General features: G+C 52.2%; 1 protein-coding gene across 1 annotated transcript in view; it reads right to left on the bottom strand.

The window, feature by feature from the left end:
• Positions 1 to 27,038, bottom strand: part of EXOC6B (exocyst complex component 6B) — a 277,974-nt gene that overhangs the window by 104,671 nt on the left and 146,265 nt on the right. The window contains exons 10-17 of the mRNA XM_041464605.1: positions 10,971 to 11,054; positions 10,807 to 10,853; positions 8,642 to 8,762; positions 6,300 to 6,371; positions 5,896 to 5,993; positions 5,467 to 5,572; positions 4,475 to 4,584; positions 719 to 830 (exon numbers count right to left, since the gene is read on the bottom strand). Of these exons, the coding sequence (XP_041320539.1) occupies positions 719 to 830; positions 4,475 to 4,584; positions 5,467 to 5,572; positions 5,896 to 5,993; positions 6,300 to 6,371; positions 8,642 to 8,762; positions 10,807 to 10,853; positions 10,971 to 11,054 (750 nt within the window). The remainder of the gene's footprint in view (positions 1 to 718; positions 831 to 4,474; positions 4,585 to 5,466; positions 5,573 to 5,895; positions 5,994 to 6,299; positions 6,372 to 8,641; positions 8,763 to 10,806; positions 10,854 to 10,970; positions 11,055 to 27,038) is intronic.

The following is a 27,038-nucleotide window of genomic DNA, read 5'->3' as shown; positions in this document are numbered from 1 at the left end:
TGTCCAGGGGACCTGCAGATTGACATGGATTAAAATCATCAGAAACCTGATTTTGTACAAAAACAAGAATGGACCACGGAAAGAAAATCCCAAATTAGGGTTTGTGCTGCAGCAATGTGCTGAATTCACTCAAACATCACCTGAAAATGAGGATTGCTCTCCCATTCCCTCACATTTCCCTCTTGGATCCCCTCTGGTCCTCCCTGAAGTCCTCTGACTTTAATTCATATTTCTAACGCTGCCCAAAATGAAGAGGGCAAAATTGACAACCAACAGCGAAGAAATCTTTTCACTTTCCCACAAGCTGCAGTTCCTCGCTTTGTACAACAACTCTGAGCAGTTTTCCAGGCAAATATTTAATGGAATGCTCCAAACCAGCACCTCTAAAGGTGCCTGAAAGAGCTCCAAGGGACCTCCTGCCACCCTGCCCTGGAATCAGACAATCCAGGAATGGTTTGGCTTGGAAGGGACCTCACAGATGATCTAATTCCGACACCAACACCTCCCACTGTCCCAGGTGGATCCCAGCCCCGGTGTCCAACCTGGCCTGGGACATTTCCAGGGATCCAGGGCAGCCACAGCTGCTCTGGGAATTCCAGCCCAGCCCCTGCCCACCCTCCCAGCCAGGAATTCCTTGCCAATTTCCCATCCATCCCTGCCCTCTGGCAGTGGGAAGCCATTCCCTGTGGCTCCATTCCCAAGGGAATCCCAATCCCACCTCTGTCAGTCCAACGTTTTTCCTCTTGATGACGTTCTGTAAACAGTTGCTCAGGGTCCGGGTCAGCAGCAGATTTGTGGATTTTCTGATCATGTCATCGACTTCCGTGGAGCTGCCAAGTAAAATTTAAAGAGGCATTTGCAAGATGCTCCATGGAAAGAAAATCCCTGGGAATTCTCCTCATCCTCCTTCCCGACTCTCCCCTGCCTCAGCCCTGAGCAGCCCTCACAGGAGCTGATGTTTGAAATGCATCAAAATACAACAATTTAGGCTTTTTTTATCCATGTTTCAGGAGGATTAACACCTGCAGATCCCACATTCCTCAGCCTCCCATCCAAGAGGGGCTGGTCCAGCCCAAGGAAGAGTCACCCATGGCATCAGCACCACCCTACCCCAGCACTGGGGGTTGGATGTTCAGTACAAGGGAAGAGATCTCCAGTGGTGAAACCCCAAATCAAATCCCCCAAAATTCCCCTCTCAGCCCCTTCCGGGCTTTTAGACAAAATTACAGAACCATGGAATGGTCAAAGTAAGAAGGGACCTTAAAAGGAACCTGGAAAAATTGCAAAAGTGAGTGAAGCCACAGGGAATGGGTTCAGAAGGACACATTTCCAATGATCCCTGGATTTCCATACAGAGACTCCTCAGCACAGCACAGCTCCCATCTCCCAGAATCCCACAATGGTTTTCCCTGCAGGCCTTGTCCCCAGTCCCTCTGCAGCTCTCCTGGAGCCCCTTCAGGGACTCTGAGCATTCCCTGGAATTTTCCCTTCTCCAGGGGAACATTCCCAGCTCTCCCAGCCTGGCTCCAGCCCTGGAACACCAGACTGGAAACTCCTGCAGCCCATTCCTGTCCTTTCCCAGGTGTCTGGAGCAGCAGCCCCGCTGGAATTTGGGGGTTCGGCCCTTCCGAGGTGCTCACGGTGCCAGCTCTCCTTTCTCCAGGAGGTTTTGCAAACCCCCCCTTCCAGAGGCTCCTTGGATCTGTGCTTGGCTCTGGATTAGCCCTGACAGCAGTGGGAATTGTCTCCTGCAGGAGGGGCAGGAGAGGGAATTCCCAAGGGGAAGGCTGGGAAGTAACTCTGATCCTCCCGGTAAACGGAGCCCCTGACCTTTGGCTCCTTCTCCTGCTCCACCTGACAGAGGGGCCACGTCACAAAGCTGGGATTGACGTGGGAAACAAAAGCCAACCTTGAAGTTATCCCGGGAGAAAGGTGGGGGATGTTGGGATGCTGCAAGTGGGGGGCGGGAATGGGCTGGATGGGATCTTGGGAAGGAATTCCAGGCGGTGAGGCCCTGGAGTGGAATTCCCAAATTTGCTGTGGCTGCCCCTGGATCCCTGGCAGTGTCCATGGCCAGGCTGGACACTGGGGATTGGAGCAGCCTGGGATAGTGGGAGGTGTCCCTGCACTTTGTATCCCAAGTTCTTCCAGGATTGGGGCTTTGTTTGCAAAAATCCAACCCAAAGCCAAGCCTTGCTGGATTAGAGCTGGTCACCCTTCCAGCCACTGTTTTCCAGAGATACTCCCTATTTTCCAATGGGAAATTCCACTGGAAAAAGCAAGGGGATACTTTTAAAGACAACCTGATGAACTCAGCTTGTAAAAAGGCGAAAGTGCTGAGGAGATAAAGGAAATTTTCCTGCTCTAATCCAATTAATAGCGCCAATAATAAAAATTCCAAACCCACCCGGAGCTCCAAACTTTCCTCAAGTGAAACAACTCCCACATCAAGGAGAACCCTCCCATCCAACAAACACAAGGAGCTGCTTCAACAAAAATAATTAGTGGAGGGGGGGAGAAAAAAAAAAAAAACATAAAATGGGAGCTCCCCTTTCCGCCACGGGCTGTGCTGTGCAGGAAAAGGCTTGAAGGGAACTGTCTGGGATAATGACAGCTCCTGTCCCGGATCCCGTGGCAGCTGTGGTGACCTCCAGGCCCCTGTGAGTGACGGGCTGACCCCCAGCACTCCGGGGTGCTCCGTAAATGACAAGGCCAGGGAAAAAAAGAAAGGGAAGAGAAAAGGGAACTCGCTGCCGGCTTTGTAGCCAAGCTTCCTAATAAAACCTAATTCAAGCTGTCAGGGTGAAATGAAGAAAGTGTCAACAGGGGTTTGCAGAGAAATATTCCAAATGTTTGGCTCTGAGAGCTGGAGCGGGGCTCCCCTCCCCCCGCTGCTCCAATGTGGAAAATCCGATGTGGAAAGGAATTTTAATAACGAGTCCAGAGGGAGCCCCAGGAGGGACCCACGGGGACACCTCTGCTCCCTGGCCTGCCAGAGCCACTCATCCCGGCCACGGGAATGGGCTCTGGAAAGGGACAGGGGCCGCGGGGACCCCAGGGTGAAGGGCCCTGGGAGGCAGGAGCAGAGAGGAGAAGCTGCCTCAAGGATGGGGTGGAACATGGGGGAGAAACTCCTGAGCTCCCAAAGCAACCCACAGGGAAAGGGACTCTCCAAATCAGCATTCCTGGCTCCAAAGAGAGCAGGAAAATCCTGGAGAGCCTGGGGCAGGCACCGGAATGGGCACTGAGTTCCCAGAGCTGCCCCAGCTCCACAGCAGCCACGGGTTGGGTGGGAAGGGACCTTAAATCCCATTTGGATCCAATTCCAGGGACACCTCCCACTGTCCCAGGTGGATCCAAGCCCCAATGTCCAGCCTGGCCTTGGGCACTGCCAGGGATCCAGGGGCAGCCACAGCGTGCTGTCCCTGCAGGCCTTGTCCCCAGTCCCTCTGCAGCTCTCCTGGAGCCCCTGCAGGCCCTGCCAGGGGCTCTGAGCTCTGCCTGGAGCCTTCCCTTCTCCAGGGAACATTCCCAGCTCTCCAGCCTGGCTCCAGAGCAGAGGGGCTCCAGCCCTGCAGCAGCTCCAGCGTCAGGTCATGGCCAGGACATGAAGCTCCCAAGGAGGTGGAACTGTCCCCACCCCAACCCAGCCTCGTGTTTGCCCAGGGAAGGGAAGGAGGATGAATCCCTCCAGCCAGACTCTTGTCCTGCATTTCTAAGCCTCTCCCGAGCTGCGAACGCTGCTGATGCAAAGGCAAAGCCCCAGCTGGCAGCTCCTGGCAGACCCCGCTGGTTTTCAGTCTCACACACGTACACACGGGTGAAACGAGCATCAAAGCACCCCGGGATGGAGCAGGGAGGGTAAACACATGGAATATTTTGCAGGCTTTAAAAAAAAAAAAAAAAAAAAAATCACATTATTTGTATATAAACTCCCCGAAGAAACAAGAACAACAAAAGCACGAAACCAGCAGCTGAAACTCGTTCCTGACCAAAAATCCAACCCTCAGAGTCTTCCTGACAACGCTTTCATGGAACCACGGGATTCCCATTCCCTGGGGAGGAGTCAGGGGGGTCAGAGGTGCTCCAGCAGCAGGCCCTGGTGACGAGTGGCCACCACAGCCTCTCTGCAGACACCTGCGTTCAATTATTGATTAAAAGAACGACGCACAAACACCTTGGAGGAAACAGCCCACACTGGGATTGTCCTGGGAGTGTGGAATTCCCTGGAAGTGTCCAAGGCCAGGCTGGAGGAGGCTTGGAGCACTGTGGAAGGTGTCCCTGTGATGGGTTTGGAGATGATCCCTGAAGTTCCTCCCAACCCAAACCATCCTGGGATCCCCCATACAGGAGAAGACATGTCCAGCCAAAATCCCACTGCTCCAGAGCCACTTCCAGCCTGGACAGGCCCCATCCAAAGGAGGACAGAGAGGATCCACATTTTAACTGAGCTGTCTCAGGGCACGTTTCCCACCTGAGGTGCAGGTCCTCGGAGAACTTGAGGCAGGCGTAGATGAACTCCTTGATCTGGCTGTAAACCTTGGGCACGAACTCCGAGAAGGGGAACTTCTTTGGGAAGGGTTGCTGGAAAACAGGGGGACAGCTCCAGAGGGAGAACAGGGACAGCAGGGAGGGCTCTTGCAGGCAGGCCAAGCAATTCTGGGATTTATCAACACTTCAGCCAAGGGGGAGAGCAGATAATCACAAACAGCACCTGGAGCAGAAGGGCTTTGGGGCCATTCCCTCATTCCCTCTCCCAGCTCCCTTCCCTCCCTCCTTGGGAGCACCTGGAATTCCTCCCCCACCATGCACGAGGTGTTTTCCTGCTCACCTCCCCCAGGTGCTGCCCGGTGACCCCAAAACCCAGGAGCAAACAGATTTTTCAACACCAAATTTTCCCAGTTTTTACCCCCAGCACTCAGAGCTGGGAGCAGCTGAACCCCGGGATTGAATTTTGGGGCAGGACACAGAAATCTGAACCCTAAACTGGGATCACCAGGGCTGGATTTGCTGCCTGCCAGGTGTGGAGCACAGGGCCAGGCAGGATTTAGGATTTGGGGGACATCTGGACACACTTTGGTTTTCCAAGCACGCGCTCGTGCAAAGGCCAAGAGCCACCATTTTATTGAGCTATTTTTCTCTAAATATCAGACTAAAACCAATAAAGGTCAATCCCAGGGTCCAAAAAGTGGGAATAAAATGCCAGTGGAAACGGATTTTTCTACCTGTGTGACAGAACACTCTGAGAGGAACACAAATCCCACTTCCCTCATCCACACCAGGAGAAATGCATCCATGGGAGGAATATCTGTTCTTTCCATTGCTTTACTTTCTCTTTTATTGTTAATAATTTGGACTGGGGGGCTGGTTTAGGGGTTTTTTGGATCCTTTCAGTGCCCACGAAAGGTGTGAGGTTCTCCTGCCCCAGCAGCCAGGCCAGGCCATGCTCTCCATTCCAAAATTTACCTTTTCAAGTTCAGCATCCTGGAATGGGAACTGTCCAACGATTTTCCTATAAACTTCTTCATTTGACACCGGGATGGGGCTGTAGTTATCTGAGTCAAGGATATTTCTGGGAAAAGAAAAGGACAGTTAGGGAGACAACTGTGAGGGGGAAGTTTTCCTGCTGGGCCAGGAGATTCCCAGGGGCTGGTGCCAGGCTAAGGTGTGATCCCAAATTCCTGCAGCAGCAGCCAGGGATATCCCAAAGCAGCCACGGCTCAGTGATGGAGCGAGGGCACAGATCATGGAATGGTTTGGGTGGGAAGGGACTTAAATCCCATCCCATTCCAAACCATTTCATGTCCACCCCTTCCATGATTTCACAATTAATCCCTCAGAAACTTCCACACAGGGCCCAGAACCCCTCAGCGAGCTTCTTTCTGAGCCTCTCACCTGAAGACCCCTGCCCATTTCTTCAGCAGGGTCTCGCTGTACTGGTCCTGGATCTCCAGCAGCATGTCGAAGAGCTGGTTCACGGGGAAGCCGTAGCCCTGCAGAGCAGCAGGAAGGGAGTGAAGCCACCACCAGGCAGCTGGGCATCGCTGTCTGTATTTAACAGGGGCAATTCCTCCTCTAGCACCCCCCTGGTGCAGCTGGGGGGGCTCAGGGGGTGACTGACCAAGGGAGAACACCCAAGGCTGGCTGAGGCGGCCACGCCTGGTCCTTGCACAGACCAAACCAGGCTGTCCCTCAGGTGACCCACGCCCAGAATTGCCAAAAAAAAGAGCTCGGCCAGCCCAGCTGAGGCACGGAAGCAGTGCTGGAGAGCTGGGAGCAGCAGGAGGGGCCCCGCGTACCTGGAGCGTGTCGGCGAAGAGCACAATGAGGTTCTTCAGGTCCAACACCAGGCTGGGGTCGGAGCAGTAGGACTGGAGAGGAGGGCACAGAGGAAAAGGAGTCTGTGACTGCGTGGCACAGCCCAAAGCCTGCCCTGAGCCCCTCTGTGCCACCAGGGCACTGACAAGGACCGGCCAGGCCCTGGAGCAGCAGCTTCACCCCCAGCCCACGAGGGCAGGGCTGGCAAGGGTGGCTCTGCTCTCGGGGCTGCCCCAGAGACACCTGAGGTGTGTCTAAAACTGCCCAGGAGCCTCTGGGCACCGAGGGGAGATGGCTCCCACGGCGTTGTCACCGTGGGACGGGGTGACATTTAATATTTCCTTCTCGTTTCGTTCGCCTCTCATTTAATATTTACCGTGTTGTGTCTGACGGTAATGAAGCATCTCAGCCAGGCATCCACGGCCTGGGCTGAGGGAAAACACGCTGGATTCCAGCTCCAGCACGGGGATTTACCCTGCTCCAAACCCCCCAGACACAGCTCGGCGTCCCCAGAGCCGCCCCAGTCCCCCCCAAGGCTTCCCAAGAGCAGCCCAAAAAAAATTAAATAAATAAATAAAAATCCCTCCCTGCGCTGAAAAATGTGAAGTTTGAGACAGAGGCTGCCCAAATATAGAATCAGTGATCCCAGGCTGGAAAGGGAGCAGGATTTAAGGCTCGCTGGAAACTCCAGGAGGAACGGCTCCATTAATCAGCAGGAAGGACTGGGAGACACACGTTTTCCATCTCCCTGTCCAAAAAGGAGAGTCAGGAAGAAAGATAATGCCCTGAAGCATCACAAGTGATTAAAGATGTCCCTGTCTGCGGCGAGGAGGAAAATCCAGGGATAAATTTGTCTGCCTTGGAAGGACTGAAATAGCCTCAGCAAGGTGAGACCCTGCCTCAGATCCCAGTTTGGGATGCAGGGCACTGGTTGAACTGGGAGCGCTCAGGGCAAATGGTGGTGGTGGCCACAAGGCTGGGAAACCACGGAATGTTTTGTGATTGCTGAAAAGCCTCCCCTGGCAGCCACTCCGTGCGTTCCTTCTGGCACCGCTTGAAACGACCTGCGTGGCAACAAAGCTGGGAACAGCAAAAAACCCCCGTGGCTGGGCCTGGCTCAGCCTCCTGCTTCCAGCTCGGAGAAAATCCCACTTGAAACAAAAACAAACACAGGTTTGCAGCCCGGGGAGGGGCTGGTGTTTATCCCCCCTGGGAGCACAGGGGCTCGGGGGGAAGGAGGAGACTCTGCAGTCAGCTGGATGGGGATGGAGAACACCAGGAATCTTCTGGGGACCCTCATCCCTGAGAGATCCAGGTTCATCAGAGAGATCCGTGTCCATCTCTTCCCATGTTTTCCCTGGCTTTCTCCTGGGGTTCTGTCCCTCTGGATTTGGTTTTCCAGCCTGTTTCCAGCCCATTTTAGCCCATTCCTCAGCACAATCACAGCCACAACATTTAAGGGATCAAGATGATCTCTAAGATCCCTTCCAACCCAAACCACTCTGGGATTGTCTGATCCTGTGTGCCAAAAAGATGCATTTCTCCCCCAGTTTCTTGGGAAAAATTTTACTCTGCAGTCAGCTGGATGGGAATGGAGAACACCAGGATCTTCTGGGGTCCCTCATCCCAGAGACATCCAGGCAAGAGCCATGGAATGATGTGGGGTGGACAGGACCTTCAATCCCATCTGGTTTTCCACGGCCCCAGGATGCTCAAAAACTGGTGTTTGTGTCCTTCTCTTCCCATGTTTTCACCCAAGGTGCTCCTGGCTCTCTCCTGGGGTTCTGTCTCTCTGGATTTGGTTTTCCAGCCCATTTTTAGCCATTTTCCAGCCCATTTTCAGCCACTTTCCAGCCCGTTTTTAGCCCATTTCCAGCCCATTTTTCAGCCATGAAATTTAGGGGATGAAGATGATCTCTAAGGTCCCCTCCAACCCAAACCACCCTGGGATTCTCTGATTCTGTATCAGACAAGGTCATGCTTTGGTCTGCCAAAAAGATTCTTTATCCCCCCAGTTTTTTGGGACAAATCAACTCCCTCTGCTGGTGCTCCTCAAAAACTCTGAACAAAATCACTACAAAAACATAAAACCAGTGTTTTACACTCAAAATATCGAGCTCGGCAGGGAAATTCAGCCAACCAAGAGGCTAAAAAACCCGGAGAAAGAGAATTATCCGCGTGTCTGTGTCGCTCCTTCAAACACTCATTGGAAAAGAGGGGAAAACAAAGAACTCTGATGGGGGGGCAAAAAAAAAAAAAGGCAGAATTGCAGCATGTCAAGGACAGTCAAGCAACAGCTGAGCTCTGCCGGGCTTTTACTCACGGAGTGGGTCCTGAGGGCCGCGATGGTTTTGGACAGGGCCATCTCCCACAGCTCATCAATGTAGGCGCGGTTGACCAGGCCCTGCGTGGTGTGCAGGATGTGATCCTCCACCACAAAAAACCTGAAATGCAGAAAACGCCACCGAAAATGCACATCTGAGGGGTGGAAGGACGTCCCCGGGCGGGGCCGGGGCGCCTGGATGCTCTGGATTTGGGGGGGGTCTGTCAAATCCAGGCAGCTCCAAGCACTTTATTCCCTCGTTTTTGATTTTTAATTTAACTTTATTCCCTCCGCTGGGGTGGAGGAGGGAGGTAAAGCCCTCCCCGTGCTGCTCTGTGTGTGCACAAAGGCAGAATTCCCCCTCCACGAGCTCTCCGCCTCGTTATTCCCACAAGAACCGCGGATTGAACTCTGCTCCAGCCAGCAGGAATCCCGTCACAATGGGGGAAATGCTCTGACTGCAGGGAAAATGCTCTGAGTGCAGGGAAAATGGCTTTATCTGCAGGGAAAAATGCTTTATCTGCAGGGAAAACTGTTTTATCTGCAGGGAAAACTGCTTTATCTGCAGGGAAAAATGCTTTATCTGCAGGGAAAAATGCTTTAAGTACCAGGAAAACTGTTGGAACTGCAGGGAAAATCCTCTCTCCCAGCCAGCACCACCACGTGCTCCCAAATTTCCCGACAATCAATTTGCTCCAGTCTCCAGTTATCGACTCTGCTGCTCCATAAAAAAGTGTTTTCCAGGGAATGAGGGTGAGAGTGGGCATTTTAAACACGAATTTCCAGGTGGTTTTTCCCAAGGAAATCCAGCCCAGGAGCAGGGAGCTGCACCAGGGGAGCAGCACACGTGGGATTTGTGGTGCTCTTAATTAGGTATTGAAATTATCCTCGTTATGAGCTGAGGAAAGAACAAATCCTGCCCAATTTTTATGGACTAGCAGCCTTTGGAATTCTCCTCTCGGAGCTCAGTTTGGGAAGATTTTTGTTCAAATTTCAGTGTGATAAAAAAGCAGCTCTGGGGAATGGAGAATCACCTCCTTCAGCAGGAAAATAATTAAAGAATAATTATTCCATGTTCCAGAACCATTAAGGCAGAGGGCCCATTCATGTCATTAGCAGGGCAAGAAAATTAACATAATCCACAGGGACCATTTACCCTCAAATTCCCAGAAATTCCCAGAATTTCCCAGAAATTAATAAAAAATTCCTAGAAATTCATTGAAAATCCCAGAAATTAATAAAAAATTCCTAGAAATTCCTAGAAAATCCCAGAAATTCATAAAAATTCCTAGAAATTCCTAGAAAATCCCAGAAATTCATAAAAATTCCTAGAAATTCCTAGAAAATCCCAGAAATTCATTAAAAATTCCTAGAAATTCCTAGAAAATCCCAGAAATTCATAAAAATTCCTAGAAATTAATAAAAATTCCTAGAAATTCATAGAAAATCCCAGAAATTCATAAAAAATTCCTAGAAATTCATAGAAAATCCCAGAAATTCATAAAAATTCCTAGAAATTCATTAAAAATTCCTAGAAATTCCTAGAAAATCCCAGAAATTCATAAAAAATTCCTAGAAATTCATAAAAAATCCCAGAAATTCATAAAAATTCCTAGAAATTCCTAGAAAATCCCAGAAATTCATTAAAAATTCCAGAAATTCATTAAAAATTCCTAGAAATTCATTAAAAATTCCTAGAAATTCATTAAAAATTCCTAGAAATTCATTAAAAATTCCTAGAAATTCATTAAAAATTCCTAGAAATTCATTAAAAATTCCTAGAAATTCCTAGAAAATCCCAGAAATTCATAAAAATTCCTAGAAATTCCTAGAAAATCCCAGAAATTCATAAAAATTCCTAGAAATTCCTAGAAAATCCCAGAAATTCATAAAAATTCCTAGAAAATCCCAGAATTTCCCAGAAATTCCCAGGCTGCTCCAAGAGCTGGCAGGTCCCTCCCCGCTCCCCTCAGTGACACAGCAAAGCAGACAAAATTCCCTTTGCAACACTTCAAAAGCACAAACCACCTCTTTTTTTTTTGTCTTGTTTTGGCCACGAGGACCACCAAAAATACCAACATTCCCTCCTCTCCCGTTTTTTTTGGGCTCCTCGGCAGCCCAGGACGCTCATTTTTAGCAGGGCCGTGTATAAAAGGAACACCTACCCTACAATTTGATTGAAATACTTCCTGTAGCCATCTAAAGTTTCGTGCTGCAACAGAGAGAGAGGGAGCAGAGGTTAAAATCCAGGTGGCCGAGGGCAAGGGGGGATTTTAGGGATGAGCCAGGGGCAGCAGGAGCTGGGGGTGAGGTTCCAGGACAAACTGACCATGTTGGAGGGAGGCTGCAGCACCAGCCGCGCTTGTTTTCTCCTCTGCTTCCTGTAGTAGCTCTCAAAGGTCTCCCGGGCTCCCTGGAAAACAGGAAAGGGTCATTGCAGCCCTCAGGACGTGCAGGAAGAGGGCACTTGGAATGGAAATCGTGGAATCGCTGAGGTTGGAAAAGCCCTCTGAGATCTGGGAGTGCAACCATGGCCAGCACTGCCAGGGCCACCAGTGCCCCTGTCCCCAAGTGCCACAGCCACAGGGCACTGAAATCCCTCAGGGGTGGCACTCCAGACCTCCCTGGGCACTTCCAGTGCCTGACCACCCTTTCCATGGGGAAATTCCTGCTGATGCCCACCCTGAGGCTCCCCTGAGGCCGTTCCCTCTGCTCCTGTCCCTGTTCCCTGGAGCAGAGCCCGACCCCCCGGCTGTCCCCTCCTGGCAGGAGCTGTGCAGAGCCACAAGGTCCCCCTGAGCCTCCTGTGCTCCAGGCTGAGCCCCTTCCAGCTCCTCAGCAATTCTCCAGCCCCTTCCCCAGCACTGGAGGTGCCCCGGCAGTGCCAGCACAGGGGACAAGGGCACTGCCCTGCCCCTCTGTCACCCCAGAGTTGGCACATTCAATGCCCAACCTTGTGCTCCTCCAGCACAAATGTGGGACTTTCCTCCAAAATTCCACTGAAGTACCAGAGGCTAAAGAGTTGATCTGAAAACACCGAGTCCAACCCCGACTGCTCAGGTACAGGAACATTCCATGCCCAGTTCCTGGGATACACAGGGATGTGTCCAGCCGCTTTCTGGACCACAATTTGGACAAATATTGGATTTATTGCTCCATGAAACAACCAATGGTGGTGTCAGCAAAGAGAATGAGGGGCCAAAAGACACCAAAGACACAAAGAGGGAGAGGAAAAGACCAGCTTGGACAGGGCTTGGAGCACCCTGGGATAGCTGAAGATTCCCTACCTATGGATGGGCCCTCCAACCATTCCCTCCTGGAATTCTGTGAATTCCAGAAGGTGTTTGGGGTACAGCATTCCAGAAGGTGTTTGGGGTGCAGAATCCCAGAAAGTGTTTGGGGTACAGCATTCCAGAAGGTGTTTGGGGTACAGCATTTCATGAGACCACTCCATACCACTGGCAGAATTAAACTCTGCAGCTCATTTTCCCAGCTGGCTGTGGCTCTGAGTGTCCAGAGGATTTCCATCCCCACAGTGACCCCTTCCCGTGGCCATCACCCCTGGGCTGGGCTCTGAAGGCCCCCCTGGGGTGATTTGTGCTCCAAACCAGGCTCCACCTCAGAATCCCCATCCTGGAGCTCCTCAGGATCCGAGGATGTGCTCCCCCCGCCCGGCCCCCGGGCCACCCAGCCTGGATGTTTCATCCCTGCCCATCCTCCTCCTCCTCCACACCCGCCCTGTTTTCTGTCTGAAATTGGATCACAAACATCTCAGGGAAGGGACAACGTCTTGCTTTGAACTGTTGAGAGCCCAGGGAGAGAGAGAAAAAAAAAAAATAAAATAAAATAAAGCCAACCCAACTCCACCTCATTTAGAATTCACAAAACAAACAACATGCAACAACAAATATCACCTGAGCGAGGCACCAGCTGTCAACCTGCTCCTCTCCAGAAAATAAATTAATTAAAAGCAAAACCTGATGGTAATTTAATGATTCTCCAGCTGTTGTGGCATTACACAACCAGGCTGCCTCGGGATGCCCTCAGCCACCGAGGGCTTGTGAGGAGCCATAGCCTGACTTGCTCCTTGTTTTCTCCAAGAGCAGCTCCAGGCTCCGGCAGGAATCAGCTCAGGGATGAGCCCGGAGCTCTCCCACCTAATTCTACCCTTCCCAAAGGTGTCAAAATCCATCAAAAAACCTTTATAGGTGCTAAAATCCATTAAAAAAACCTCCTTAGGTGCTCAAATTCATCCCCAAAACCTTCTCAGGTCCTAAATTCCAGCTGCAAGACTTCCTTACATGCAAAAATCCATCCCCAAAACCTTCTAAGGGCCTAAAATCCATCCCCAAAACCTTCTTAGGTGAAAAAAATCCATCTCGAAACCTTCTCAGATCTTAAAATCCATCCCCAAAACCTTAGGTGAAAAAATCCACCTAAAACACCTTCTCAGGTCTTAAAATCCATCCCCAAAACCTTAGGTGAAAAAATCCATCTAAAAAACTTCTCAGGTCTTAAAATCCATCCCCAAAACCTTAGGTGAAAAAATCCATCTCGAAACCTTCTCAGGTCTTAAAATCCATCCCCAAAACCTTCTTAGGTGAAAAAATCCACCTAAAAAACCTTCTCAGGTCTTAAAATTCATCCCCAAAACCTTCTTAGGTGAAAAAATCCACCTAAAAAACCTTCTCAGGTCTTAAAATTCATCCCCAAAACCTTCTTAGGTGAAAAAATCCACGTAAAAAACCTTCTCAGGTCTTAAAATCCATCCCTGAAACCTTCTCAGGTGCAAAAATCTATGTAAAAACCTTTCTCGGGTGCTAAAAACCATCTAAAACATCTTTTTAGGTACTCAAATCCATCTTCAAGACCTTCTTGGGTCTTAAAATTCATCCCCCAAAACCTTCTAAGGTCCTAAAATCCATTTTAAAAAACCTTTTTAGGTGCTCCAATCCATCCCCAAGACCTCCCTGCCGCTGTGCAGGTGCACTGCAAAGGGATGTGGAGATTTTAAACATGGATTTTGTCCTCGAATTCTGCTTTTTGTCCTGGCTGAGGTCCCAATCCATGCTGGGCACATCCAGCCACCCTGGCAAATCTGGATCACAAATCCCAGCTTTTCCCCTGCAATCAGGTTCAGGACCAACCTGAATCTACGAGAAATTTGGTATTTTAAGAGAGATTTTAGAACCAGAAACTGTGAACCAACATTTCCCTGTCAGGTGTTCCCAACACTCCCAAAAGCTGTTTCCCTCAGGAAAGGGAAGGATCCCGAGGCAGAAATCAGGGATCCTCAGGTGAGACCCAAAAAGATGAGGATTATTACAATTTTACCAACCCAAGAGATAAAATTAGGTGGTGCCTGAATTTAAAAAGTGATAAATTCCATGCAGGGAGCAGCCACCTCCCTTTGAGCCCCTCTCCAAGGCTTGAAGGTTGGTGATTCTCAGGATCCTGGTGTTCTCCTTGTCCTCTCCACCACAGGAAAACCAAGGAAAAAGGGATTCTCCCACTCCCACCCCACCACTGAGGGACCAAGGCAAAGGGATTTATTAAATTCTGCTGGGCCTTGGCTCTCCAAACCTCCACAAGCAGCACAACTTCTCCTGATCATCTCCATCCTGATCAACCCAGACACTCCAACCTTGGAGCGTCAGTGATGCCACTCATTAAGCTGGAGGAAATTACTTAAATAATTGAATTTTGGGGCCAATTTAAAACTGAAGGTGTTTTTTCAACCATTTCTTCAAGAAATGAACATGTGGCACCATCAAAGGCAGGAGCACAGCGAGGCTGAGCCACCACCAACAGCAGGACCATGGTTGGACACTCACACCAAACCTCTCATTTATGGTGCACCATCCCCTGGAAATTAATGAGTAATTAATTCATCACTGGGCTCCCAGAAGCTGCCGTTTCCTCAGTATTTTGTGATGGCCTCAAGGACTTGTTGGACTCTCCAAGAGCTGCTCACCAGGAGCAGGAGGCCTCAGGGCAGTTTTAAGAGCAGATTTTGGAGGTTTCTGCTGAGACTGCACCAAATCCAGGCAGATCTGGGATCATTCCCTCATCCCCCAGCTCCAGGATCCTGGATCCTCACCCACACTTCCCTTCAGGAAAGAAAGGACAAGGAGCCATCCCACACCCAGCTGCAGTTCCAGTGTCCCACCATGGCCGTGTCCAGCCCAATTCCACAGAATTCCAGATTGGTTTGGGTGGGAAAGGACCTGAAAGATCTCCTCATTCCATTCCATCCACAGCAGGGACACCTCCCACTGTCCCAGGTGGATCCAGCCTGGCCTTGGGCACTGCCAGGGATGCAGGGGCAGCCACAGCTGCTCTGGGAATTCCAGCCCAGCCCCTGCCCACCCTCCCAGCCAGGAATTCCTTGCCAAGATCCCAGCCCAATCTCCCCTTCGCCAGTGGGAGCCATTCCCTGTGTGCTGTCCCTGCAGGCCTTGTCCCCAGTCCCTCTGCAGCTCTCCTGGAGCCCCTTCAGGGACTCTGAGCATTCCCTGGAATTTTCCCTTCTCCAGGGGAACATTCCCAGCTCTGCCAGCCCGGCTGAGCAGCTCCGGGGCCTCCTCTGGGCTCTCTCCAGCAGCTCCCCACCATTCCCACGGGGATTTTTCCCCACCAGCTCCTCGGGAGCACCACAGGATGGGGGAGCTCCCCAGGTGCTGGGGGTCAAGGGAAGCACAGGAACCAAAATTCCCAAGCCCACTCCTCAGCTCCTTCCCCACAAACCCCAGGCCGGGTCTCCATCCCGGTGTTAGCCATGGCTCTGAGGAGGGCGAAGCACCTGGAGCAGCTCCACCACAACCTCTGGAAGTTTAAATTCCTTTGGAATCTCTTCCAGAGGAACAGATTTCCAGGCAGGAGAAGCAGAAGTGAGCGGAGCTGGGCTGGGGGTGCCACAGGAAGGCTCCACAACAACCTGACTCCCGTCCTTGGCTGGATCTCCTCAGCCTCACAAGGTTTTGGGTGTCACCTCCTCCTTCCAGCCCAACAAAGGGAACTGCAGCAGAAGGGAAGGAGCAGCAAAGGCCTTTGAAACCGTTCCCAAAAAGAAAATTGGAGAATCCTATTCACATTTTAACAGTTTCCCCAAAATTTATGGCCCAGGGACCTGCCGGCGTGACCAAACCCATCCCCTCATGGCGCTGCTCCCCGGGTTCTCTTTCCTGAGCCATTTCTGGCTGCCCCAGGAATCAGGGACTCTCTCACAAGAGGTTCCTCCAACAAAAACTTCGTCCTCCCCACAACCCCTCTCATGACCCTGCTCCCATTTTTCATCCTCCCAGTTCCATCTCTTTCTCCTAAGTGCATTCCTCCCTCATCTCCCCAGATATTCCCACTGCTGCCATATTACATTCTCCTCAAAATGGAAAATATTTCTTCCTCTCGTGGCAGTTTGAGCTCAGACCACCCAGTTTCCCACATCTGATCTGTTTAGGACTATTCATCTTCTCAGGTCTCCAGATAATCCATTACTCCTCTGAATTCCATGTCTGAATGCTGTTTTTCTCTCGATAAAAAAAACCCAAAAAGCAAAAAACCAAACGAACACATCAACCAGACCAAGAATATTCCAGAGCCAACCAAAAGATCTTGAGTTTTCTGGGCTACCCAGCTGAAACTCCATGAGGGATTTGTGTTTTAGGGCTGCTCCTCTCTCACAGTTTGAGGGAGAGAACAGGAGGAAACGGCATGTTGGGAAAGTTTAGGTTGGATATTTGGGAAAATTCCTTCATGGAAGGGGTGGTCAAGCAATGCCAGTGCCCAGGGAGGTCTGGAGTCCCCATCCCTGTGGATGTGGCACTTGGGGACATGGTCAGTGGTGGCCTTGGAACAGCTGGAGTCAATCCTGGAGGGCTTTTCCAACCTCAGCGATTCCATGGAACCCAGCACCGGTGCTGGGCGGAGCAGCTGCTCCTTCTCCATCCAGCTTTAATTCCAGTTTCACCCAGCTCCCAACCCCTCCGAGGGAGCAGAGGAATCCAAAGGATTCCTGGCTCCCAAAGGACCCATTCCTTGTAATCACCGGTCCAGGAAAAACCCTCAATAACGCCTCATATTTGTAAAATTACCGGGCAGAACTCTCCTGCTCAAATTAGCCCCGGAGTTCACAGAGTTGGCAGGGAGAGGGGGATAATTACGAGCGGGGATGAACACCACAGAAGGGAAAACAGAGGATAATCACAAGAAAGCAAAAACAGCAGCTGAACAAACCCAAAAATGTTTCGGGATTCGGGAGCAGCGCGGAGCTGAGAGCCAAGAGAGCTGGGATTACACCAGGAGGAAAAATGTGCTCCTGGTTTTATCCTCCAGGAATAATTGAAATGCCCAGGGAAATGGGACTTTGGGAATTCGGATGGCAATGGTTTGGAGCACAATTTCTCCTCAGGCTGCAGCAGAAATGCACCTTGTGCACTTCACATGTTTCCTACCTGGATAACACAGGGTATCCATAACCCAACATTCCCGTGGGATATTACTGCCTGAGCCATCCCAAACCCTTCCCATTTGGAACATCATTAATCATTCCCTAAAAATCAGTGAATCCTCTGAGCTCTTCCATTAAAATCCCACCATCACAAGGACAGCAAGGAAGGGGATGTGCTGCAAGACCTGCTGAGAAGATTCCTCCTGGGAAAACCCAGGTTGTGCCAGTTTGTTGTGGATCTATTGACACCAGGGAAATCAACCCACAGAATCCACGGACACAGCCCAAACTCACCAGAACAGCCCAATTTTACATCCACTGGGGGAGGTTTTTGTACCCCCCAGCCACAGAGCAGCTCAGTCCCACCACTGCAGCTCTGGTTTAAATCATCAGGGATGAGCCCAGCTTTAATTCCGTGCTTGGAGAATCCAGAACCCAGCACCCACCTGGATTTATCAATGCAACACCACTAAAATCATGGAATGGTTTGGGTTGGAAGGAGATTAAATCCCACCCAGTGCCAGCCCTGCCATGGCAGGGACACCTCCCACTGTCCCAGGCTGCTCCAATTCCTGTCCTGACCTGGGACAACCAGCAAAGCTTTCCACGGGGCCCATGACAAGTGGGATTTGGAATAACAGGAATTCTGGGACCTGCTCCCTCCACATCCTCACCAAAGACCTGCAGGAGCCCTGGACAAGGTCTCTGCACTTTGCAGATGTCCCCAGATTTGGTGAAAACTGACAGACTCAAGGCAGGGCCAACACCTGGAGAGGTCTGGGTAGGCTGTCACCAACATGATGACACCAGATTTGGTGAAAACTGACAGACTCAAGGCAGGGCCAACACCTGGAGAGGCTGGGCAGGCTGTCACCAACATGGTGACGTCCAAAAGGACAAATTCCAAACATCCCTCACGGAAAGGGAGAAACCCTGAACCCCTCACAAACTGGGGACCACTGGTTTGGGAGCTCCTCTGTGGATAAAGATGGGAATTTTGGGTAGGCAGGAAGTTTTTCCACAAGGGGAACAATAAAAATCCCTGAGATTGGTTGGAGCAGGGTGCTGATAACACCACGGTGCGGGTTTTCATCCCTGGATGATTCCCTCCAGAGCTGGATCCTTGTGAGTCCCTTCCAACTCAGAATATCTCATGATTCCACGAAGCAGCAGAAATCATTTCACAAAGCTGGATCCCAATCTCCATCCTTGGAACCCTTCCAGACCTGGCAGGACAAATCCCTGAGAAACCTGGTCTGATCTCTGGGCAGGAGGTTGGATTGGAGCCCTCCTTGGTCCCTTCCCACCCAGGTGGCCCCATCCTGGGAGATGGTGGCCCCATCCCTCCACACCAGGCTGCACAGAGCTCTGGAGCCTCTGAGGATCCTCCACAGCACCCACCTCCCAGCCTGGCCTCCAAGTGCCCTGACCACCAACCCTCTCCCACCTTCTGGGAGATCTGGGGCAAAAAATCCCATTTCTGGGGGGTTTTAGTCACGGTTTAGGCAATTCCAGTCTCCTTCCAACAAAAATCAGGATTTCCTTCCCCTCACACCGTGAGCAGAGCCCTGGGCTGTGTCACCTTCACCTGCCCGAGACAGCCCCAGCTCAGGGCTCCATTTTAATCTGCCTGCAAGTGCCAAACACCACATTCATGCTAAAAACCCACTCAGTCCAACCTGGATCCCATCCCTGCTCCCTCCTCACAACCCTGGAATTCCATGGAAACACCCCAAACCCAACCCAAATTGCTCAACAGCTCAGCGCAGCAGCTTGGACGGGACACATCTAACCAAAAGCAGCACAGAAGCTTTAAAACCTCACAAATCACCTTTCTTTTCACCCCAAAATCAGCTGAAACAAGCAGGATTTTTTTTTTTTTTAAGGTCCAGCACTTCACCAAACACCAGGAGCTTCCCACCAGTGAGGAAAGAGCTGCCAAGAAAAAGCAGCTCAGAAAATCACCCTGACATGCCCCGGAGATGTGTGCAGATAAGAGAAGCCCGGTAGCCACTAATGAGGCACAAAGAGTCCGACTCCCGAGCAGATGCTCCGCTTGGAAAACGTAAATATTCCCAACAAAATCTCACGGAGAGCATGGACGCGCTCGCAGGTGCTCGGCAGGGAAAGCTGGGATCAAAAAGGAGGCTCCTGTTTGTTGACTGTAAACACCCCCTCGATACCGAAAACACGGAGATGAAGTGGAGCAGGAATTGCGTGGGGGGAAGAGAGAGTGGCTGGAAGAGGCCTCTCCTGCCAGCCGGGCAGGATTTGGTCTCCTCCACCCAGCCCTGACCTCGACCTGTGTCCTGGAAAAGGCAGCAGCCACCCGCTCCTTCTTTAGGCAGTAAATCCCAAGTTTCAAGGGGAATTTTGTATTTTGGATACTTCAGGGCTTGGCTCTCTCCTGTCATGCACTGAAAAATAAATTTTTTGGGACCCGGTGAAGAGGAATGAGGCCAAGAGGCACAAGCAAAGGTGATCCCAAAGGAAAGGAATCTCCAGAGGTCAGGAGATTCCCATCCCAGAAGTGTCCAAGGGCAGGTTGGGCAGGGTTTGGAGCAGCCTGGGACAGTGGAAGTGGCATTAGATGGGATTTAAGGTCCCTTTTAAGCCAAATCATTCCATGATTCCATGAAATGACCAAGAACCAGGCAGGGCCTCAGAAATCCCACCTGGAAGAGTCCATGGAAGATCCAGCTCTCCCTTCCCTCTCTCCCATCCTTGGCCTGGCTAAGTTCATTTAAAACCAGCTTTGAAAGCAACAAAAATTTACAAAGAAAAAGCAAGAAGGGGGGGAAAAAAGTTTGAAAATCTGGGTCCAACAGATTCAAGGACCTCTCCAGAGCCACTGAGTCCGAGCTCCTGGCCAGGCCTGCTCGGGACAACAGGGAACACGTGGACAAGGAACACCGGGAAAACAGGGAGCACATGGACATCAATATGTCAGGGAAATGGTTTCAAACCCTGTTCTCTCTGGGGGGAATGGTTTCAAACCCCATTTTCTCCAGGGGGAATTGTTTCAAATCCCGTTCTCTCCAGGGGGAATTGTTTCAAACCCCATTTTCTCCAGGGGGAATTGTTCCAAAACCCGTTCTCTCCTTCAAACCCTATTCTCTCCAGGAGGAATTGCCCCATTCTCTCCTGGGGGAATTGTTTGAAACCCCAGGGGGAATTGTTTCAAACCCCATTTTCTCCAGGGGGAATTGTTTCAAACCCCATTTTCTCCGGGGGGAATTGTTTCAAACCCCAGGGGGAATTGTTTCAAACCCCATTTTCTCCAGGGGGAATTGTTCCAAACCCCGTTCTCTCCAGGGGGAATTGTTTCAAACCCCATTTTCTCCAGGGGGAATTGTTTCAAACCCCAGGGGGAATTGTTTCAAACCCCATTTTCTCCGGGGGAGTTGTTTCAAACCCCGTTCTCTCCTTCAAACCCCATTCTCTCCAGGAGGAATTTCTTCACGCCCCATTCTCTCCGGGGGAAGATGCTGGAGGCTTTGCCTCAGCCCTGCTGCAAAAGCCACTGCTGGTCCCAGGCTCCTGGCCCAGCTTCTCCTGCTCCCCCACCGGCCATGGAAGAGTTAACCACGAGGGAAAAAGGTGAGATTCCCCCTTTTCCCCCTTCCTCTCTGCTCCTTCCTCCCAGCAAAGCAGGCCATTACCCCCATTGTTCCCAGCCCTGGATATGGGAAGCAATATCCATTTTCCATTTAGACCAGGGCAAAGCCTTTAATTTCAGCCTGCTGCCTGCAGCTGGAGTTCCCTTTTAACTCCTGGGCCGCGGGAGTGAAGACAGTTTTATATGGGGGAAAACGCTGCAAAGGCCACTTTAATATGGTCACATGTGGGAAGGGGGAGCTGCTCCGAGGGCCCGGTAATGAGGGGCAGCGGGATATTGCACTTCCCATCTGGCTGCTCTGCACAGCAGGGAAAAGGCTCTCCTGGCTTTTTAAGGACAGGCCCCTGCTGCAGTAAAACAAAAACACGCCAAAAATAAGGAAGGAATGGAAGCGTGAGGAGGAGATGCCCTCTAATGTTCGAGCCCGGCAGCACATACGTGGAAATGGGGGGGAATTGGGACAGCGGGGAAGGGATGGGGTGAAATTCAAGGTTTGGGATCGCCCCACACATGGGATGGGTTCCCCACACATTGTGGGGTGCCAGGGCTCAGCTCCTCGGCCAGGGCCACCTGTGTTTGTGTTGGTGTGGCCCCGGAGCGTGGCCCTGCAGTGACCCGGGAAGGTCCTTCCCGTCCTGTCCTGTCCTGTCCCTGTCCCATCCTGTCCTGTCCTGTCCTGTCCCTGTCCCGTCCTGTCCCCACGGCTCCCGACAAATCCGATTAGGGAGCAGCGTTGGAAGAGGGAAAACAGCCCGAGTAACGAGCCTGGCTTTGGGAACCCAGCTTTGGAATCCAGCGTTAATCCACGCAATGCTTTCCCAAAGGGATTTTGGAGCAGCCAGGTCCTGCCACAGCCTTCCCGGCTCCTAATTAAGCACTAATTGACCCAACCTCTGAGCTGGGATCGGGACAGCAAAGGAGGAGGTTCCATGCCAAAAGAGCATCCCAGGGATGCAAAGGGCTCGGATGGATCCGAGGGAGCTGAGATCCCTTCCGACCCAAACCATTGCAGGAGTCCTCCCTCTTCAGTCCCTTTTTCGGATGCTCCACTTTTCCCAAAAGCAGGAAACCTCACTTTGCTGAGAAATGGGACATTTTTACAGCCTGTGTGATATGGAGGGGAGAAATCCACTCTCCTCACTTAAATCCAAGGGATTCAGAGAGATGCTGATCCTGGTGTTCCCCAGCTCCCCATCCCATGCTCCTTCTGACCTGCTGCTGTAGGGGAGAGACAAAAACAGGATTTTTCCCTTCTTTCCAGGGAATCACCATGAAAGCAACAGCTGGAATGTGGGGACCAGGAGTTGAAAGCCAAATTTTGGACATGGATGGGATTTAAGGTCCCTTCCATCCCAAACCATTCCATGACTCCATGGTGATGAAAACAACACTCTGAATTCCATATTCTCCTTACAAAAATCCCGTTAGTGTGACAGAGCTGGAATCAGCGACTCCCTGAGTTTCAGAGGAGTTAAAGCCCCAAAAAGCTGCAAACCAGCCCCAAATCCTGGGCTCCCCACACTCTGGATAACCCCAAAAAATTCCAGCTCAGGTGCTTTGATCTTCAAAGCCAGAGGGAGCCCATGGAAAACTGAAAACTGCAGGACACAGAGGGATCAGCAGCTTGGTCCCACCTGGGCCTCAGCTCTCCCTGTGCCACCAAATAATGAATTTTGAAGCCAGCAGGGACTTTGTGGGGCCCTGGCAGACACCAAAACGCAGCTGTGGAAGGAATTCCACCCATCCAGAGGCTGATCCCTTCCCAAGCACCGGCAGAGGGGGAGGGTGGGATGGAGAGTGGATGCTCCAAGCTGCAGCCCAGCAGGAATTCCGTGGATGAAGACAGAGAGAACATCAGGATCTCCATGCCTGAAACACAGGGATGCTCCCATCAACTCCTACCTTCTATGGAACTTTCAAAGTGACATCACACCTGGCAGACCTGGTTCCAAGAACTTCTCCCTTTTCCCTCTTCCCTGGTTCCAAGAACTTCTCCCTTTTCCCTCTTCCCTGGTTCCAAGAACTTCTCCCTTTTCCCTTTTTTCCAGAGCCCCACAGATTCCAGGGAGCTCTGCAAGGAGAGAAGGGACAACAGTTGTCCCTTCCAAGTTTTTCTCCCTGCTAAGAATTTAACCTCTGGAAAATCCAAGGATGGCAGTGCTGGGAATGGTCAGACTCGATGATCTCAGAAGGTTTTTTTCCAACCTTAGTAATTCCATGATCCCAGAAGAGGCGGGAATTTGATGCTGGTGGGCTCAGGCCAGCAGAGTCTCCTGTTCCAGGGTGTTCCTTATGCCCTGAGGACGAGGAGCATTCCCATCTGCTCCACCAGCAGGGTTCTGCTGTGTCCAGGAGCTGTGCATTTCCTTGGAGAGCTTCTCTCTTTGTTCCTTCCCAGAAAATGCTCTTCCTTGGGATGCTGGAGGTCCTGGATCTGCTGTGTCTCCTCACAGTTCTGCTCTCAAAAGATTGGGCCCCTGCATTCCAGAGGCCAAGAGATTCCCAAGGAAAGTGGCACTGATTTCAGAAGAAAAATCCTAAAAAGGCTGAGAGCAGCCTCCTGTACCTGAAGGGGCTCCAGGAGAGCTGCAGAGGGACTGGGGACAAGGCCTGCAGGGACAGCACACAGGGAATGGCTCCCACTGGCAAAGGGGAGATTGGGCTGGGATCTTGGCAAGGAATTCCTGGCTGGGAGGGTGGGCAGGGGCTGGGCTGGAATTCCCAGAGCAGCTGTGGCTGCCCTGGATCCCTGGCAGTGCCCAAGGCCAGGATGGACACCGGGGCTTGGAGCACCCTGGGACAGTGGGAGGTGTCCCTGCTCATGGAATGGGGATGGGATTTAAGGCCACCCAACCCACTCCACGACTCCAGCACCCTCAAAAACACCTTCACCACACAAGATCCAAGCTGTTCCCAGAGAACATCCCCCCAAGGCTTTCCCAGGAGCTCAGATTGAATCCCTAGAGCAGAAACTTCCTGTGTTCTTTCACCCAGCCTTTCCCTCAGTGCAATCCCTCCCGGGGACCCAAATCCTTGGATCTGGAGCTGCAGCCCCTCCTGCAGCTCCGGGGGAGGCCGGGCCTGGCCGAGCCCCGTGCCCGGCACCGCTCCGGAGGATCCCGGCGCTCAACAATGGGGGATCTGTCACAGCCCGGCCCGCCACCGGCCATCATCTGTTTCCCATAACTCCAGCTGACCTAAACTCCAAGGCTGAACAAGTAGCCTGTGTTTTTCATCTGGAAAACTCCACGGAGCCGTTCCCGCTCCGGCCTCTCCCTCCCCTGCCGGAGCCAGGCTTTGGAGACGTCACAAAGTGACGATGCGGACAGAGATTTCCTCGTTATCCCCAGCAGCACTCAGCGTTTTCAGGTTGGGATTTGGGTCTCCTGCCATCCCAGGTGCCCTGCAAGGCTGAACACACCTGGATGAGCCTTTCCCCTCCATCTCTCCCTCCCCAAGGAAAATCCCACCCCAGCACTTCCCGGTGTAAAAAGGAGCGGAGCCGGATGCTGACCCCGCGCCTGTTTCATGATAAATTTAAAATCCATTAAAACTTTATCAGGAACGAGCTGCCAGGGAAGCAAACAGATTCAGGACGAGCCCCACAGGGTCTTCCACGTGAGGCCACGGTGAGGAAAAGCCCTGAGGACCCTGGAGGTGGGGAAAGCTCCGTGTGAGGGATCCGGGAAGGAGGGAAGGGAGCGCTGGGAATCGCTCACGAGCCTGGCAAGGCAGGATCCAACCCCTGAGTTATCAGCTCTGCTCAGGGCTCCCCAAGAGGGGCAAAAAAAAATAACCTCCAATTAGGGGAAAAGCAGGATGAGTCCTTGAGGAGGATGAAGGGCAGGTCCAGAAGGAGAAGGAAGGAAAATGTAAGGAAGAGAACAAAACCTGCAGCAAATCCCTCCCTTTTTCCACAGTGCTGTGGGGTTTAGGCTCCCCGAGAGCCAAAAAGATCCCAAAATGGGGAAGTTTCCATGGGATGATGTGAGGTCAAAGCCCTTTGTTTTCCCTCTCCCTGGATCCCTGTCCCAGGCAGGAGGCTCAGCTCGCTCCCACAGCTCCGCCGTGAAATGTTTGGGTTGGAAAAATCACATTTGCATCATTATTATTGTGTTCTCCCCTGGCAGAACAGGGGGGAACGCTCGGGGAGCAGGGAGAAATAAAAACAGGACAAACTCGTAAATAAACCTCCTGTTCTGAGCACACCCAGCCTGAGCTGCACCCTCTGTACTGGGACAGAAGTCGTGTCCCAGCAGCCCTTCTCCAGCTCGGGCTGTGCCTCTTTTTGAGGCAATAATTCATAAAAACTGGTCCAAATAGAAAATTCCAGATAAAGGGATGCTGTCACACTCTGAGGAGTGGAAAGCACATCCTGGATGTTGGGAGGGGAATGGTCCCAGAAGGAGAGGACTCTGGAAGGGATGGGACATCCAGACAGACCCAGAGAGGTGGGATAGTGGGGACCTCAGGAAGGTCAAAAAACTCACTGGCACCGGGGTCAGGGCAATCCCAGCACAAATCCTGGCTGGATGGGGAAGGAAGGGATGGAGAGCAGCCCTGGGAGAAGGATTTGGGATGTTGTGGGTGAGGCTGGAATGGCCCAGGGCAGACCCCCCTGCTCAGCCCGGGGCTGGTGCCAGCAGGAAGGTGGGAATTGTGTCCCTGTGCCCCTCAGGTGAGAGCCCACCTGCAGAGCTGCCCCAGCCCTGAGGCCAACAGCACGAGGACGTGGAGCTGCTGCAGAGAGCCCAGAGGAGGCCCCGGAGCTGCTGCAGGGCTGGAGCCCCTCTGCTCTGGAGCCAGGCTGGAGAGCTGGGAATGTTCCCTGGAGAAGGGAAGTGGGGCAGGAATTGTTCCCTGGGAGGGTGGGGAGGCCCTGGCACAGGGTGCCCAGAGCAGCTGTGGCTGCCCCTGAGTGAGTTCCAACCATTTCCATCCAATTCCAACCAGCTCCAGCTGGACCCAGTCAATCCCTCGGTTGTCAGGGTGTCCCAGGGCCCTTTGTGACACGGGGCTGTGCCATGCCCAGAGCCCTTTGTGACCTGGGGACACTGCCAGGAACGCCTCTCCCTCAGGAGGCTGCACTTCCCAGGATCCCTCAGAGGATCCCCCAACCCTTCTGAGGATCACGGAGATGGCAGAGAAGGCAAATCCCAAATCCCAGCCCAAGAAGGGGCAAATGAACCCCCAGAGAAGGGGCCAGGTGAGGGAGGGGACAGGAGGGGACACAGGGAGGGATGGGGGACTGGGATGGGATGGGATGGGCCAAGGACTGCTTCCCACAGCTCCTCCTGCCTGTGGATGGGACTCAGGGTGACAGGTGTGACATGGTGGAATCACAGGTGGGACACAGGGAACAAACCACGGGTGAGACACAGGGAAAAACCAGAGATGGGACAAAGGGAATAACAGGTGGGGACATAGGGAATTTCAGGTGGGACACAGAGAGCCACAGGTGGGACACAAGGAACCACAGGTGGGATATAGGGAACTGCAGGTGGGACACATGGAATAATGAGTGGGACATGGGCAGCCAGAGTTGGGACACAAGGAAACAGCCACAGGTGGGACACAGGGAGGTAAAGGTGGGACACAGGGAACAAGCAGAGATGGGACACAGGGAAAAAAAACACAGGTGGGACACAGGGAACAAGCAGAGGTGGGACACAGGGAATGGCAGGTGGGACACAGGGAATGGCAGGTGGGACACTGGCAGGTAAAGGTGAGTCACAGGTACAGGTGGGACACAGGGAAACAACCACAGGTGGGACACAGAGAACAAGCAGAGATGGGACACAGGGAATGGCAGGTGGGACACTGGCAGGTAAAGGTGAGTCACAGGTACAGGTGGGACACAGGGAAACAACCACAGGTGGGACACAGAGAACAAGCAGAGATGGGACACAGGGAATGGCAGGTGGGACACGGGCCCTTTGTGACACGGGGCTGTGCCATGCCCAGAGCCCTTTGTGACCTGGGGACACTGCCAGGAACGCCTCTCCCTCAGGAGGCTGCACTTCCCAGGATCCCTCAGAGGATCCCCCAACCCCTCTGAGGATCACGGAGATGGCAGAGAAGGCAAATACCAAATCCCAGCCCAAGAAGGGGCAAACGAACCCCCAGAGAAGGGGCCAGGTGAGGGAGGGGACAGGAGGGGACACAGGGAGGGATGGGGGACTGGGATGGGATGGGATGGGCCAAGGACTGCTTCCCACAGCTCCTCCTGCCTGTGGATGGGACTCAGGGTGACAGGTGTGACATGGTGGAATCACAGGTGGGACACAGGGAACAAACCACGGGTGAGACACAGGGAAAAACCAGAGATGGGA

This window comes from Pyrgilauda ruficollis, unplaced genomic scaffold (genome assembly GCF_017590135.1).
Source record: "Pyrgilauda ruficollis isolate IOZ18807 unplaced genomic scaffold, ASM1759013v1 scaffold181, whole genome shotgun sequence".
Classification (NCBI taxonomy): domain Eukaryota; kingdom Metazoa; phylum Chordata; class Aves; order Passeriformes; family Passeridae; genus Pyrgilauda; species Pyrgilauda ruficollis.
The sequence above is the reverse complement of the archived record's forward strand: the minus strand, read 5'-3'. Positions and strand labels throughout refer to the sequence as shown.